The sequence below is a fragment of the Bombina bombina genome, chromosome 4 (genome assembly GCF_027579735.1).
Source record: "Bombina bombina isolate aBomBom1 chromosome 4, aBomBom1.pri, whole genome shotgun sequence".
NCBI classification, from domain to species: Eukaryota; Metazoa; Chordata; class Amphibia; order Anura; family Bombinatoridae; genus Bombina; species Bombina bombina.
The window spans coordinates 650,147,880-650,164,938 of NC_069502.1; the positions used below are offsets into that span (position 1 = coordinate 650,147,880).

General features: G+C 39.8%; 1 protein-coding gene across 1 annotated transcript in view; it reads left to right on the forward strand.

The window, feature by feature from the left end:
- Nucleotides 1–1,502: 1,502 nt before the first annotated feature.
- The window catches only part of SOGA3 (SOGA family member 3), an 81,047-nt gene continuing 65,490 nt past the window's right edge, over nt 1,503–17,059 (forward strand). The window contains exons 1-2 of the mRNA XM_053710709.1: nt 1,503–2,318; nt 2,839–3,063. Of these exons, the coding sequence (XP_053566684.1) occupies nt 1,542–2,318; nt 2,839–3,063 (1,002 nt within the window). The 5' untranslated portion in view covers nt 1,503–1,541. The remainder of the gene's footprint in view (nt 2,319–2,838; nt 3,064–17,059) is intronic.

Consider the following 17,059-nt stretch of genomic DNA (forward strand, 5'->3'; position numbering starts at 1 on the left):
AGTCATAAAAGCTTCCTCAATCCCACACCCACCCATAAAGTTAACTCAATTGATGCTTCAGTTATAAAATGAAATTTCTGAATAGATTTGCAAGAAATATTTCTTGCTTCAGGCTGTGGGTGCTGGCTGTCGTCAGGATTTCTAACTAAGCAGCTGGCACCAAAGCCTTAAAGGGACACTGAACCCATTTTTTTTTCTTTTGTGATTTTTTAAGCAACTTTGTAATGTACAGGTAGCCCTCAGTTTACGCCGGGGTTAGGTTCCAGAAGGAATGGTTGTAAATCGAAACCGTTGTAAATTGAAACCCAGTTTATAATGTAAGTCAATGGGAAGTGAGGGAGTTAGATTCCAGGTCCCTCTCAAAATTGTCATAAGTAACACCTAAACATTATTTTTAAAGCTTTGAAATAAAGACTTTAAATGCTAAACAGCATTTTAAACCTAATAAAATAATCACACAACACAGAATATATAATTAAACTAAGTTAAATGAACAAAAACATTTGCTAAACAGCATTATAAACCTAATAAAATAATCACAAAACACAGACTTTACTTGCATTTTTCTGCAAACAGTTCTTTCTATGCATTTTAATCTCGACTGATTTATAGACAGGAAGATCTTGTTCTTTTGAAAACCGCTCGATAGCTCAGGTCTAGTTACACAAATTAATTTCAGCTTGCTTGGCTTGCATATCTTTGCTGCAACACAAGCGGACAGCTCCACCTACTGGCTATTTTAATCAATGCACTGCTTCTCAATGCTTTTCAATAGCAGTCACATGACTGAGAAAAAAGGTTGTTATTCTGAAACGGCTTAAATTGAACCGTTGTAAACCGAGGGCCATCTGTACTTCTATTATCACATTTTCTTTATTCTCTTGGTATCTTTATTTGAAATGCAAGAATGTAAGTTTAGATGCCAGCCCATTTTTGGTGAACCTGGGTTGTCCTTGCTGATTGGTGGATAAATTCATCCAGCAATAAAAAATGTGCTGTCCAGAGTACTAAACTAAAAAAAAAAGCTTAGATGCCTTCTTTTTCAAATAAAGATAGAAAGAGAACGAAGAACAATTGATAATAGGAGTAAATTAGAAAGTTGCTTAAAATTGTATGCTCTATCTGAATCATGAAAGAAATAAAAATGGGTTCAGTGTCCCTTGCAATGAAGTGCTTCATTATGAATATACACTATGCATACAACAAATATCAATTTTAATTTTCCTTTAATTAATTCTCCTGCCATTGTTATGGTAACATAATATATTAAGAGGAGGTAAAAATAATTTGCATTGCTTAGATATGGTGGTGTTACTCATCTCTGGTGGTTTTGAACAATTGTACATTTTGAATCTATATTTATGTTCTCAGTCTCTGTAAAAATCAATACATACAGAAGCATTTCCTCTTCCGCTGACTCCTACTAACTGTCTGCGCCCCTCCCTTTATCTGCTTCAGCGATCTGGGTGGAGATTGACCTTTAGTGATGGATATCTCTCTGGTTCATCTGCTGTCAGCCTTGCTCTGATCCGGAGAACACCATGAGCCAGCCAGCCGGTGGCGCTGCTGCATCCAATCTGACTGCGGCTGAGCCTCGCCTGCATCCTGAGGGAAGCAGCACTGTCGGGAAACAACAGCGGGCTTCGTCACCAGCCAGACCCAGGGACATTACCGGCAAACCGGGAGGTACTGCCAGTGCCAGGTCCCCCACCTTATCTAAGAAGCAAGTGGTGAAGCCTGGCCGCTCTCTCAACCACAACATCAGCAGCAAAGGAGACAAGCATCAAGGAGCTGTCCAGGCTAGCGGTGGTGCTGAAATCTCAACATCCAGGGCGGAGGCCGCTTGCGGGGGGAAATCATTACCTGGGGAGCTGGAGGGCTACCGCGGGAACCCCTCCGACCTCTCACCTGCGAAAACGGAGCCTGCCAGGGTGGCCACCCCTGAGCAAACAGGGGAGGGATCCCCAAAGGCCACTAAGGCTAAAGGGAAAACCTCTAAGGGAGGGGATGGGGTACAGTCTTCCCAAGCACCCTCCGCTGCTGCAGTGGGCAAAAGCCCGAAAAAACAAACTAGTGGAGGGGGGTATTGGAAGGAGGGCTGTCTGCAGTCTGAGCTCATGCAGTTTCATTTAAAGAAGGGCCTGGCAGTTGCAGGACAAGCTAAAAGCAATGGGTCTAAGGCCAGCGAGGCCGAAACCCAGGCCCAATATGCTCAAGAGCAAGCTGAAGATGATGAATGCAACCCCGGTGGTGCAATGGGTTTTCAAGATATGCGAGATGAATTGGAGAAATTGAGAGATGAGAATGATTTCCTGAAGGTGAGGGGGCTGGTGGTGGTGACTTCTATTGTCTCTGCATGCGGTGATGTAATCTGTGTCTACACAAAGTAAAGCTCTCCGTGTAACAATGCAACAGAGTGGCATGGCTATGTCTATTCATTTACCTTATTGAAGTTGTTTTAGTTTTTGTGTTTTAGAATCTATCTAACTCTGCTTCCTTAACTTTTCATAAAATCGTTGATTATTGGGGATTTTCTGTGCATAAAGAGTTCCAGTTTATCACAGACTTTCCCTCCCTGAAAAAAAGGTTGCTTTTTAATATATCACCTTGTTTTAGTGCAGCCGGATGTGCACATCTTTTTGATAGAAATTGTTAGCAGACGCCATTCCCCTGAGTACCATAACTGTTAAAGTTTAACCATTTGGTTGCCATCAAAAGGGTAAAAGTTATTACTCTGTAAAATATAGTGCAAAATATGTTGAACCCTTCTGCATGCATATTGTCCTGTATGAGTATCCTGTTAACCTTCGTTTTTATTGTGTTACTTGCTTCGAGAAGACTGAGATAGAAGAGATGAGAACAGAGATGGACGAGATGAGAGACACCTTCTTTGAGGAAGATGCCTGTCAGCTGCAGGAAATGCGCCACGAGCTGGAAAGAGCCAACAAGAACTGCAGGATCCTGCAATACCGCCTCCGGAAAGCTGAGCGCAAGAAACTCCGCTATGCCCAGACAGGGGAGATTGATGGGGAGTTACTGCGTAGCCTGGAGCAGGATCTCAAGGTGACCACATCAGGAATAGTGGGGTAGTGTTTAAGCTAAAACTGCAGTCATTAAAGAAGTCCTTTTTATAAATAAAGTAGGCACTGATATGCTATGCTGACTAGCTCATGTAAAGTGAAAGTTCCATCAATTATTCAGTATACTCAATGTGAAGAGAGCTTTTAGAGCTATACTAAAATACCTATCAAACAACTGCAAATGCAATGCACAGTCCATTATTAATATATTATAGAATAGTATGTGTTTAGTAATGATTGATATACATCATTACAATGATTTTGTGCTGCAGTACCAGAGGGTGTTTTTTCAGCACAGGGACTCTCTTTTTAATAAAAGCAAGAAACTGCAATATATGATACCCCTTAAAGGAACACTAAACCCAATTTTTTTTCTTTCATGATTCAGATAGAGCATGCAATTTTAAGCAACTTTCTAATTTACTCTTATTGTCAAGTTTTCTTCGTTCTCTTGCTATCTTTATTTAAAAAGCAGGAATGTGATGCATAGGAGCCGGCCCATTTTTGTTTGAGAACCTGGGTTATGCTTGCTTATTGGTGGGTAAATGTAAGCCTCCAATAAGCAAGTGCTATCCATGGTGCTGAACCTAAAATGGGCTGGCTGCTAAGATTTACATTCCTGCTTTTAAAATAAAGATTGCAAGAGAATGAAGAAAAATGGATAATAGGAGTAAATTAGAAATTTGCTTAAAATGTCATGCTCTATCTGAATCATGGAAGAAAAAATTGTGTTCAGTGTCCTTTTAAGGAATTGTAGAGAAAAATATCACTCCATTTAAACAGAAATAGTGCCTTGTTTTTTATTTACCTATCAAAACTCTCTCTCTCTCTCTATCTATCTATCTATCTATCTATCTATCTATCTATCTATCTATCTATCTATCTATCTATATATATATATATTAGTAGGCAACCCACAGCATTGATCTAGGCCCATTTTGGAATATTTCATGCCATTAAAAACTTTGGGTTTCTCCCTGAAATAACTTACACACAACTTGTGCATTCATAAGACAAAAGGTTGTAAAAACTTCTATGGGATCCCCTTCAGAAATAGCAGACATGCATGGCTTTGCCATTGCTTTTTGTTATTTAAAAGACCCCTTATTGCAGCTGCACACCACACCTCTGATATTCTCGACAGTGACGGGGTTAATCAAGTAGCTTGTAAGGTTAATTTTAGCTGTAGTGTAGAGATTACCCTCCTACCTGACACCTCACACCTCCTGATCCCTCCCAAACAGCTCTCTCCCCCCCCCCCCTAACCCCCACTGGTCACCACAATCTTAGGTACTGGCAGTCTGCCAGTATGCAGTTTTAGGGCTTTTTTATTTGATTGTTTTAGTAATATTATTTTTTTTCACTGTAGGGATCCTTCCTCAATCCTCTCACCTCCCAGATCCCTCACAAGCAGCTCTCTAACCCTATATCCTCTCATTAGAATCCACCATCTTAGGTACTGGCAGCTTTCTGCCAGTACCCAGTTTGTAGCATTTGCCTTATTTTTTTTACAATTATTTATTAATGAAAACTTTTTTTCTGTAGCGTAGAGTTCCCCACCTCTTCATCCATACGATCATCAGATTATCAATAGGGCCTCCTCCCCCTTTTCTGTAGTATAGCAGCCCATCCCTCCCACTCCCTCAGCAATAGGTATGCTTGGCAAAGTACTCTGTGACATAGAATATTTGTCCATTTGGCTTACGGGGGTTAAATATAAATTAAATTTGACCCCTTTAGAAACAATAAAGGAAACAAACTACTTTAATATTACTTTATGAAGAACCCATTAATTCCATGATGTAATTTTGAACAGTTGCCTATATTGTCTAGTTCTAGTTCTTAAAGGTCAGATAGAGTATATCATTTTAAACTATTTTCCATTTAAACTATTTCTCTCTCTCTCTCTCTCTCTCTCTCTCTCTCTCTCTCTCTCTCTCTCTCTCTCTCTCTCTCTCTCTCTCTCTCTCTCTCTGTCTCTCTCTCTCTGTCTCTCTCTCTCTCTCTCTCTCTCTCTCTCTATATATCTATATATATATATATATATATATATATATATATATATATATATATATATATATATATATATATTAGTAGGCAACCCACAGCATTGATCTAGGCCCATTTTGGAATATTTCATGCCACCGTTATGCCACCAAATGCAACCATATTAAAATATTGTTAAAAACTTTGGGTTTCTCCCTGAAATAATTTATACACAACTTGTGCAGTCATAAGACAAAAGGTTGTAAAAACTTCTATGGGATCCCCTTCAGAAATAGCAGACATGCATGGCTTTGCCATTGCTTTTTGTTATTTAAAAGACCCCTTATTGCAGCTGCACACCACACCTCTGATATTCTCGACAGTGACGGGGTTAATCAAGTAGCTTGTAAGGTTAATTTTAGCTGTAGTGTAGAGATTACCCTCCTACCTGACACCTCACACCTCCTGATCCCTCCCAAACAGCTCTCCCCCCCCAACCCCCACTGGTCACCACAATCTTAGGTACTGGCAGTCTGCCAGTATGCAGTTTTAGGGCTTTTTTATTTGATTGTTTTAGTAATATTATTTTTTTTCACTGTAGGGATCCTTCCTCAATCCTCTCACCTCCCAGATCCCTCACAAGCAGCTCTCTAACCCTATATCCTCTCATTAGAATCCACCATCTTAGGTACTGGCAGCTTTCTGCCAGTACCCAGTTTGTAGCATTTGCCTTATTTTTTTTACAATTATTTATTAATGAAAACTTTTTTTCTGTAGCGTAGAGTTCCCCACCTCTTCATCCATACGATCATCAGATTATCAATAGGGCCCCCTCCCCCTTTTCTGTAGTATAGCAGCCCATCCCTCCCACTCCCTTAGCAATAGGTATGCTTGGCAAAGTACTCTGTGACATAGAATATTTGTCCATTTGGCTTACGGGGTTAAATATAAATTAAATTTGACCCCTTTAGAAACAATAAAGGAAACAAACTACTTTAATATTACTTTATGAAGAACCCATTAATTCCATGATGTAATTTTGAACAGTTGCCTATATTGTCTAGTTCTAGTTCTTAAAGGTCAGATAGAGTATATCATTTTAAACTATTTTCCATTTTAAGTTTATTATCAAATTTACTTATATCTTTTGGTATTCTTTGTTGTGAAAAAGCATACCTAGGTAGGATTAAGAGGAGCAATGGGAGCTGATTAATAGCTAAACACATATGCCTCTTGTCTTTGGCTCGCCAGATGTGCTCAGTTAGGTTGCAGTAGAGCACTGCTGCTCTGGAGCTGACCTTTTAGCTAGGAATGCGCATTCAGATCTTTTGTGAGGATCCGAATGTGGAAGTAGGCGGCCGCTCATATCTATATAGCCGGGTTGATTCTGGTGAAAGATCTCCACACTAACATCTGAATGCACATCTCTCTACCTTTAACAGATTTGCAGGGGTTAAATACACTGTTATATGCAAGGAACAGGGCAATAATAAAATGCTGTAACACAGAGAATTTTGTTTTTGCATTTATATGTTCCTTAAAGGGACACTGAACCCAATTTTTTTCTTTTGTAATTCAGAAAGAGCATGCAATTTTAAGCTCTTGCTATCATTATTTGAAAAAGAAAAGCTTTTTTTTGGTTTCAGTACTGTGGACAGCACTTTTTTATTGGTGGATGAATTTATCCACCAATCAGCAAGGACAACCCAGGTTGTTCACCAAAAATGGGCCGGCATCTAAACTTACATTCTTGCATTTCAAATAAAGATACCAAGAGAATGAAGAAAATTTGATAATAGGAGTAAATTAGAAAGTTGCTTAACATTTCATGCTCAATCTGAATCACGAAAGAAAAATTTTGGGTACAGTGTCCCATTAAGTGAACAAATATTTTGATACATTTAGTTTTTAAAAATGTATGTTTGAAAGGTTATTTAGGTTTTTCATGTTAGTTCATCCTTGGCTATATTGCGCTCAACAAACAGTGAAAGAAAAAATACTCTACTCTAATTTTAAGATGATGGAAAACTGCATGTTTATACATCAGATTAATATCAAGGGACTGGCTCCTCAGTTATGAAGCCAGAATACAATAAGGGTAACATTAGTATATAAGCTAATACTACATTTACATATTTTTTTTTTACTTGAGAGAAATGGTTTTAGTACTGCAGACATATATTAAAAACTTTAGCCTTGAGAGTCCCAATTAATAATTCTATTCCCACCACCTTGGCCATTTACACTTATTTTATTTTTTGGATAGACAAAAAGTAACTATGTACCAACTACAATAACATCAATGCAGACAAATGCAGCATTCATTTCACAATTATTTTTCTAAAGCAGTAACAAATCTATATGGACTTTAGGAGCCTGTTAAACATATTAAGGAGCCTGTTAAACATTCTTGTATATACTGAATCATTAAAAAAGGGAACCAGAAGTAACATTTTCAAATGAGGTTTTATATAATTATAATTGGACAAGAAAATTGGTTTCAGCATATACCAATATTATCAGTCTCATTTTAAAAAAGGAGATTCTCATCTTTCTAGCCTCATGGATAATTTGATTTATTTTTAATGGGAGAGAAGTTATCAGTGATATATAATTTTCTTTTAAATTAAGGTTTGTACTTGCCTCTAAGTTTTAAGTAGGGGGGGGGGCTCTATTCATGCCCAAAAGCAGGAATATAAAAGCTCCTGTTAAACCCCCTTGCCTCCCACTTTCTAAAGTTTCATAATGATTTTTTCTAAACCATTAAGTGTAACTTTCACTGAGATAAATATATGTATTTAGGCTAATAGTTGAAGAAGGGCTTCTTCCTCTGTTGTATAAGTAGTGAATTCCTGTCCTGTTTGGGATGATCCAGAATATATATTTATTTGGATTTACCAAGACCATATTTTAGAAAGGTCTGGATATATAAGAACAGGATTAATAGGAAATGATACATTTTTGACATTGGGCTAGATTCACAGAGGCTCATTAGGCTGCCAAGAATACTTCCCCGTAAAGTGAAGGTCAATTTTCATCAATGAGTGCCCGGTTTTTAAAATTATTTTTCAAAACAGGGGCACTTTCATTGATGAAAATTTACATTGCACTGGATTTGAAGAAATACTTACCTTTTACTTCTGCAAAACCGGATTGCCGATCTCAGCCTCAGTTCCTCTGTACTGACGTCAGAAATGTAAAAACCGGCTTCCTCTAATCATGGCTTGCACCCCAGAGCATCCAGCTCGTGATGCCCGGCTGTGATAGGAGGAAGCCAGTTTCGTCATTGCAATGTGGTCTACAGCAGGAAGAAGAAGGAGGGGGATCGTTGATCCGGTTTTGCAGAAGTAAAAGGTAAGTATTTCTACAAATCCAGTGCAATGTTAATTTTCATCAAAGAAAGTGCCCCTGTTTTTAAAAGTATTTTTAAAAACCGGGCACTCATTGATGAAAATTGACCTTCACTTTAAGGGATGTTCATGTTCAAGCTTCATTGAGGATCACAAATTTTCAAGCCAATCACCAGTGAATGTTCCTGCCATTAATATCTATAGTTATAGATATGATAAATGGCTCAGTACATGACTTGCACATTAAACATGAACCGCTAACAATACAGAAAAACAATAATTACAATTAATTAAATAGCAACATCTCTATTTTGGCAGATGATACAAAGTTGTGTAAGGTGAATAGTGCATGATGTAATTGCTTTGCAAGAGAATTTACAATTGGAGGAATGGGCTGGTTAATGTCAACTGATATTTAATACTGGTAAATGTAAGGTTCTGCATTTTGGAAGTAAAAATTTGCAGGATGTCTACTATTTAAATGTGACTATACTTAGCAAAAACAGAGGAGGAAAAGGATTTATGTGTACTAAATAAAAAACAAGCTATGAATCAGTGCGCAATACAAGGCAGCCACTTCTAAGTTTTTAGCATGTATTAAAAGAGGCATTGATGCAAGGGAAGAAAGCATAAATCTGTTGCTATATAGATCCTTGTTAAGACTCCACCTTGAGTATGGAGTGCAGTTCTGGGGATCAATTTAAATAACATTTTTTTTAAATTAGATATCTCTCACAATGTTTTTATAGGCTATTTGTGTATATCTAAGTATAAGAACATATTAAATTACAACAATATTCCATTGCAGATTGCAAAGTTACAGACACATAGGTTCCTTGGTATATGCTTGTATGTAGTATGGTGGGCAATCTCCTATATTTAGATACAGGTACTCACACTCTTCAGAGCTAAGTCAAACTCTAGGATTACAGCACAATATTAAATACTCTCAGGCATTCAGGTCCGCTTCTTTCAGCATTTATTTAAAGCAATATTAAAAATATATTATATATTAAAATAAAAGAACATACAGCCACTTTATATGGTCACTCAGTCAGGTAACGTGTATAGAACTCTGCCCGCTTTCGGGTTGTTTAACACAAGACTTGGTAACCAGTTCTGGTAAGTAAAACAGAGTCTATCGCGTGTCCTGTTTTTTAACCTGTAAATCCCTTTCTTGTGGCTATGTCCCTCACATCCAACGCCATTTTAATTGTGCAGAATAAAAGGTCTTTTGAATCCCTCTTACCTAATTTTTTGGTTTATATGTGGTATTTTGTTTGTGCACTGTGTGTAATAATATAACACTATTTGTATTCATAGTGTGAGGGGGAGTTAGGGTGTGTGGAACTCAGAATACAGGAACTAATAAACAGAACAGTGAACATCTTTTTAAAGCTTTACTGATTGATAAGCAAAAGAACAGTTGGTAGTTTAACTTGAAGTACATATTAACAGCCAAATTGAACATAGGCTTTATGCAAAACACTAAAGTCCAATACAAGGTTCAGAATACTTTAAGTACATTGCAGTATCTGAGTCCAATAGATACAGATGGTTGAATTGAACAATAAAGGGTGTTGTTGACACAGAATACCTGATAGGTGCAGCTGTTTTGCAGAAGGCGGTCACTAGTAAGGTAGACACAGGTTTCTTAACAGGCACAGGATACCCAGCAGGCATAACAGATAGGTACCGCTGTTTTGAAGAAGGCTGTTACTGGTAAGGTTGACACAGGTTTGTCAGCAGGTGCAGGATACTCAGCAGGTACTGTTGGTGAGATTGTCAGGGAATACGAGATAGGTACAGCAGGCACAGCTGGGTTGAGGAAGAATGTCACTGGTATGGTAGACACAGGTTTCTCAGCAGGCACAGGATACCCATTGGGTACTGTTGGTGAAACTGTCACGGAATAACAGATAGGTACAGCAGGCACAGCTGGTTTGAGGAGAGCGGTCCCTCGTATGGTAGTCACCCGAAACAGGTTATTCTGCTTGGCTTTCTGGAACCAGGTGAGCATACGTAGGTGCAAGGTAAGTATGCTTAGTCTTTGAAGCAAGGAGAACATACACAGGTATCAGGTAAATATTCTTGTTCTCAGGAGCAAGGTGAGCATACAAAGGTATCAGGTAAGTATGTTTTGGTCTCAGGAGCAAGGTGAGCATACACAGGTATCAGGTAAGTATGCTTTGTACTCTGGAGCAAGGTGAGCATTTATAGGTATCAGGTAAGTATGCTTCGGTAATGAGTTCCACAATTTAATTGCTGTTACAGTGAAAAAACGTTTACGTTGCTGGAGATTAAATCGCAATTCCCTCAGCCTTAAAGTGTGACTCTTGTCACAAGCAATTTTCTTGGAACAAACAGCTTCCATAATCTCTGTATATGGGCCTTAAATATATTTATATACAGTAATCATATCACCTCTCAAGCACCTTTTTTTCTAGAGAAAACAAATCTAATTTGGATAACCTCTTCTCATAGCACTGCAATGTATACCATACTCAAGGTGAGGTCTTACCAGTGATTTATATAGTGACAAAATTGTGCTTTCCTCCCTTGCATCAATGCCTCTTTTAATACATACTAGTATCTTATTAGCTTTAGATGTCAATGCCCTGCATTGTGCACCCATCTTTAGCTTGTTATCTATTACTACTCCCAAATCCCTTTCCTCCTCTGTCATGGTTAATTATGCTACCCTTCACTAGTGATGTTGCGAATAGTTCCCGGCGAAAATAGCATGTTCGCGTTCGCCACGGCGGGCGAACATATGCAATGTTCGAACCGCCCCCTATTCGTCATCATTGAGTAATACTTTGACCCTGTACCTCACAGTCAGCAGGCACATTCCAGCCAATCAGCAGCAGACCCTCCCTCCCAGACCCTCCTACCTCCTGGACAGCATCCATTTTAGATTCATTCGGAAGCTGCATTCTTAGGGAGAGGAGGGACAGTGTAGCTGCTGCTGATTAATAGGGAAATCGATAGCTAGGCTAGTCTATTCAGTGTCCACTACAGTCCTGAAGGACTCATCTGATCTCTGCTGTAAGGACAGCACCCCAAAAAGCCCTTTTTAGGGCTGCTTTTTTTTCTGTGTAATCTAATGTGTGTGTGCCAGGCTCACAGCATATACTGTGCCCACTTGCCCAGTGCCACCACTCATATCTGGTGTAACAGTAGTGTAAATTTAAAAAAAAAAAAGTTTTTGACTGTGAAACATCAGTCTGCTTGTGTAATCTAATTGCAGTTGCCTGCCTGCCAGCGTGTGTGCCAGGCTCACAGCGTATACTGTGCCCACTTGCCCAGTGCCACCACTCATATCTGGTGTAACAGTAGTGTAAATTTAAAAAAAAAAAACTTTTTTGACTGTGAAACATCAGTCTGCTTGTTTAATCTAATTGCAGTTGCCTGCCTGCCAGCGTGTGTGTCAGGCTCACAGCGTATACTGTGCCCACTTGCCCAGTGCCACCACTCATATCTTGTTTAATAGTAGTGTACATTTAAAAAAAAAAAACTTTTTTGACTGTGAAACATCAGTCTGCTTTTTTGTGTCAGGCTCACAGCGTTTACTGTGCCCACTTGCCCAGTGCCACCACTCATATCTTGTTTAATAGTAGTGTACATTTAAAAAAAAAATAACTTTTTTGACTGTGAAACATCAGTCTGCTTTTTTATGTCAGACTCACAGCGTATACTGTGCCCACTTGCCCAGTGGCACCACTCATATCTTGTTTAATAGTAGTGTAAGTGTACATTTAAAAAAAAAAAACTTTTTTGACTGTGAAACATCAGTCTGCTTTTTTGTGTCAGGCTCACAGCGTATACTGTGCCCACTTGCCCAGTGCCACCACTCATATCTTGTTTAATAGTAGTGTAAGTGTACATTTAAAAAAACAAAAAACTTTTTGGACTGTTAAACATCAGTCTGCTTTTTTGTGTCAGGCTCACAGCGTATACTGACCAAGCATCTTTTTCCATCTCCCGGTTCCTAAAATCCATGCCATATACACGTCCCCTGATAGGGGACGTAACAGGGATTAAACTGATAAGAATAGTACTACTTAACACACGACTCATATCTGGTGGCACAGTAGATTGCATGCGCAGTGCCCCAAATTTGAAGTAGGAGGACCGACCAAGCATCTTTTTCCATCTCCCGGTTCCTAAAATCCATGCCATATACACGTCCCCTGATAGGGGACGTAACAGAGATTAAACTGATAAGAATAGTACTACTTAACACACCACTCATATCTGGTGGCACAGTAGATTGCAGACGCAGTGCCCCAAATTTGAAGTAGGAGGACCGACTAAGCATCTTTTTCCATCTCCCGGTTCCTAAAATCCATGCCATATACACGTCCCCTGATAGGGGACGTAACAGGGATTAAACTGATAAGAATAGTACTACTTAACACACCTTATAATAACACAGAGAGAGGCAACGCAGAGAGAGGAGTCTGAAGAAGAGAAGTCAGAGGAGGAAGGTGGCTTTGAGGAGGTGGAAAACCAAACACAGTAGGCGTCCCAGGGGGCTTGTTGTCACCTTTCAGGGACCCTTGGTGTTGTAAGTTGCTGGGTGGAGGAAGAGACCTTCAATGACATCAGTGAGGACAAGGAACGGGACATGGCTAGCTTGGTATCCAACCTTGTGCAAATGGGGAGTTTGCGGTTGTGCAAATGGACTGTTTACGGTTGTTTGCGGTGCGTTAAACGGGGAGTTTGGTCTGTCACTGTGAAGCGTGCGTAACCCTTACACTACCTGATCGATACAACATCATACCTGATGTTTTAAAGCACGCTATTCCAAACAATTTAGGAATGTTAGGTGATTTATGCCCTTTATGGATTAAAACCAGACTCTGCATCAACTATGTAATTTTCCGTGGGAGTTTTGCCATGGATCCCCCTCCGGCATGCCACAGGGTGTTAGTCCCCTTTTAAACAACTTTTCCATCACTATTGTGGCTAGAAAGAGTCCCTGTGGGTTTTAAAATTCGCCCGCCTATTGAAGTCTATGGCGGTTCGCCCGTTCGCAAACGTTTGCGGAAGTTTGCGGTTTGCGAACGCAAAATTTTATGTTCGCAACATCACTACCCTTCACACATTTTAATGTACCTATATGTACTTCATAGATTTTCTGCCATTTATGTACTTAAAAAACCTTTTAGCCTCCTTTGCAATTAATCTTTCATTTTCCGTTTTGGCTGATTTAAAGGGATAATGAACCCACATTTTTTTCTTTCATGATTCAGATAGAGCATGCAATTTTAAGCAACTTTCTGATTTACGCCTATTATCAATTTTTCTTTGTTTCTTACGAGTTGGCCCATCTTTGGTTCAGCACCTGGGTAGTGCTTGTTGATTGTTGGCTAAATGTTAGATACCAGTGTTAAATTGCAGGAAAAGGGGCAACTTAAATAATGAAAATACATTGCAATTTTTTTCATTTCACACGATTAAGTATTTTATGTTTTTCATATCCCTTTAAAATACTCATCAGTTCTTATGTTTAGTATATTGGTTGCCTTTGTAGCCTAATAATTTTCAAGATCTAGAACCTCTTGTGGGGTAATATCAAATCTGATGGTGGGGACTCTCAACCCAATCTAAATACGAAAGGTGACTGTATTAAAGATGGATGAACAGCTAATTTTAAGGTCCTATCATGCAATAAGTCATTATAATACATATATTTATACTGGTACTGTAGCATTATAATAGGTAGATAAAAGTATGGTTTTATTCCTAAATACTGTATGAACATATTCAGTGTAACAGTGTTATATTTATTTTAGTTTTTACTAAGTATTTGAATCATAAAAGAGGACATATGTGTTTTATGTCTCTTTAACATTCCAAGTGTGGGGCAGTACTTGACAAATGTACATATCATTTAGGAGCCAGTAAGTATTTGAATACAGATGTGTAGAATAATCCAATGAGTTTGCAGCCAGGAGTAATAGTCTAGGAGCTGTGGTTCCTAGGATTTGTCAAGCTTGATTGTGCGTGCTGGACTCATTCTGCAAGAGAAGCAGGTTATATTTTTATGACATTTTGTTATATTTATCTTATATCCCAAAATTATTCAGTAAGTGTCCAGCATTGAAATATCACACAAATAGCAACTTTCTAATGTAATCCGCCTGAAAAAACATAATTTATGCTTACCTGATAAATTTGTTTCTCTTGTAGTGTATCCAGTCCACGGATCATCCATTACTTGTGGGATATTCTCCTTCCCAACAGGAAGTTGCAAGAGGATCACCCACAGCAGAGCTGCTATATAGCTCCTCCCCTCACTGCCATATCCAGTCATTCGACTGAAACAAGACGAGAAAGGAGAAACCATAGGGTGCAGTGGTGACTGTAGTTTAATTTAAAATTTAGACCTGCCTTAAAAGGACAGGGCGGGCCGTGGACTGGATACACTACAAGAGAAATAAATTTATCAGGTAAGCATAAATTATGTTTTCTCTTGTTAAGTGTATTCAGTCCACGGATCATCCATTACTTGTGGGATACCAATACCAAAGCTAAAGTACACGGATGAAGGGAGGGACAAGGCAGGAACTTAAACGGAAGGAACCACTGCCTGTAGAACCTTTCTCCCAAAAACAGCCTCCGAAGAAGCAAAAGTGTCAAATTTGTAAAATTTTGAAAAGGTGTGTAGCGAAGACCAAGTCGCAACCTTGCAAATCTGTTCAACAGAGGCCTAATTTTTAAAGGCCCAGGTGGAAGCCACAGCTCTAGTAGAATGAGCTGTAATCCTTTCAGGGGGCTGCTGTCCAGCAGTCTCATAGGCTAAGCGTATTATGCTCCGAAGCCAAAAGGAGAGAGAGGTTGCCAAGCTTTTTGACCTCTCCTCTGTCCAGAGTAAACGACAAACAGGGTAGATGTTTGACGAAAATCTTTAGTAGCCTGTAAGTAAAACTTCAAGGCACGGACTACGTCCAGATTATGCAAAAGACGTTCCTTCTTTGAAGAAGGATTAGGACACAATGATGGAACAACAATCTCTTGATTGATATTCCTGTTAGAAACCACCTTAGGTAAAAACCCAGGTTTGGTACGCAGAACTACCTTGTCTGAATGAAAAATCAGATAAGGAGAATCACAATGTAAGGCAGATAACTCAGAGACTCTTCGAGCCGAGGAAATAGCCATCAAAAACAGAACTTTCCAAGATAAAAGTTTAATATCAATGGAATGAAGGGGTTCAAACGGAACTCCCTGAAGAACTTTAAGAACCAAGTTTAAGCTCCACGGGGGAGCAACAGTTTTAAACACAGGCTTAATCCTAACCAAAGCCTGACAAAATGCCTGGACGTCTGGAACTTCTGCCGGACGCTTGTGCAAAAGAATAGACAGAGCAGAGATCTGTCCTTTTAAAGAACTAGCTGATAAGCCTTTGTCCAAACCCTCTTGGAGAAAGGACAATATCCTAGGAATCCTAACCTTACTCCATAAGTAACTCTTGGATTCACACCAATAAAGATATTTACGCCATATCTTATGGTAGATTTTCCTGGTGACAGGCTTCCGAGCCTGTATTAAGGTATCAATAACTGACTCGGAGAAGCCACGCCTTGATAGAATCAAGCGTTCAATCTCCATGCAGTCAGTCTCAGAGAAATTAGATTTGGATGATTGAAAGGACCTTGTATTAGAAGGTCCTGCCTCAGAGGCAGAGTCCATGGTGGAAGAGATGACATGTCCACTACGTCTGCATACCAGGTCCTGCGTGGCCACGCAGGCACTATCAGAATCACCGATGCTCTCTACTGTTTGATTTTGGCAATCAGTCGAGGGAGCAGAGGAAACGGTGGAAACACATAGGCCAGGTTGAAGAACCAAGGAGCTGCTAGAGCATCTATCAGCGTTGCTCCCGGGTCCCTGGACCTGGATCCGTAACAAGGAAGCTTGGCGTTCTGGCGAGACGCCATGAGATCCAGTTCTGGTTTGCCCCAACGATGGACTAGTTGAGCAAACACCTCCGGATGGAGTTCCCACTCCCCCGGATGAAAAGTCTGATGACTTAGAAAATCCGCCTCCCAGTTCTCAACGCCTGGGATATGGATCGCTGACAGGTGGCAAGAGTGAGACTCTGCCCAGCGAATTATCTTTGAGACTTCTAACATCGCTAGGGAACTCCTGGTTCCCCCTTGATGGTTGATGTAAGCCACAGTCATGATGTTGTACGACTGAAATCTGATGAACCTCAGTGTTGCTAACTGAGGCCAAGCTAGAAGAGCATTGAATATTGCTCTTAACTCCAGAATATTTATTGGGAGGAGTTTCTCCTCCTGAGTCCACGATCCCTGAGCCTTCAGGGAGTTCCAGACTGCGCCCCAACCTAGAAGGCTGGCATCTGTTGTTACAATCGTCCAATCTGGCCTGCGAAAGGTCATACCCTTGGACAGATGGACCCGAGAAAGCCACCAGAGAAGAGAATCTCTGGTCTCTTGATCCAGATTTAGTAGAGGGAACAAATCTGAGTAATCTCCATTCCACTGACTTAGCATGCATAATTGCAGCGGTCTGAGATGCAGGCGCGCAAATGGCACTATGTCCATTGCCGCTACCATTAAGCCGATTACTTCCATGCACTGAGCCACTGACGGGCATGGAATGGAATGA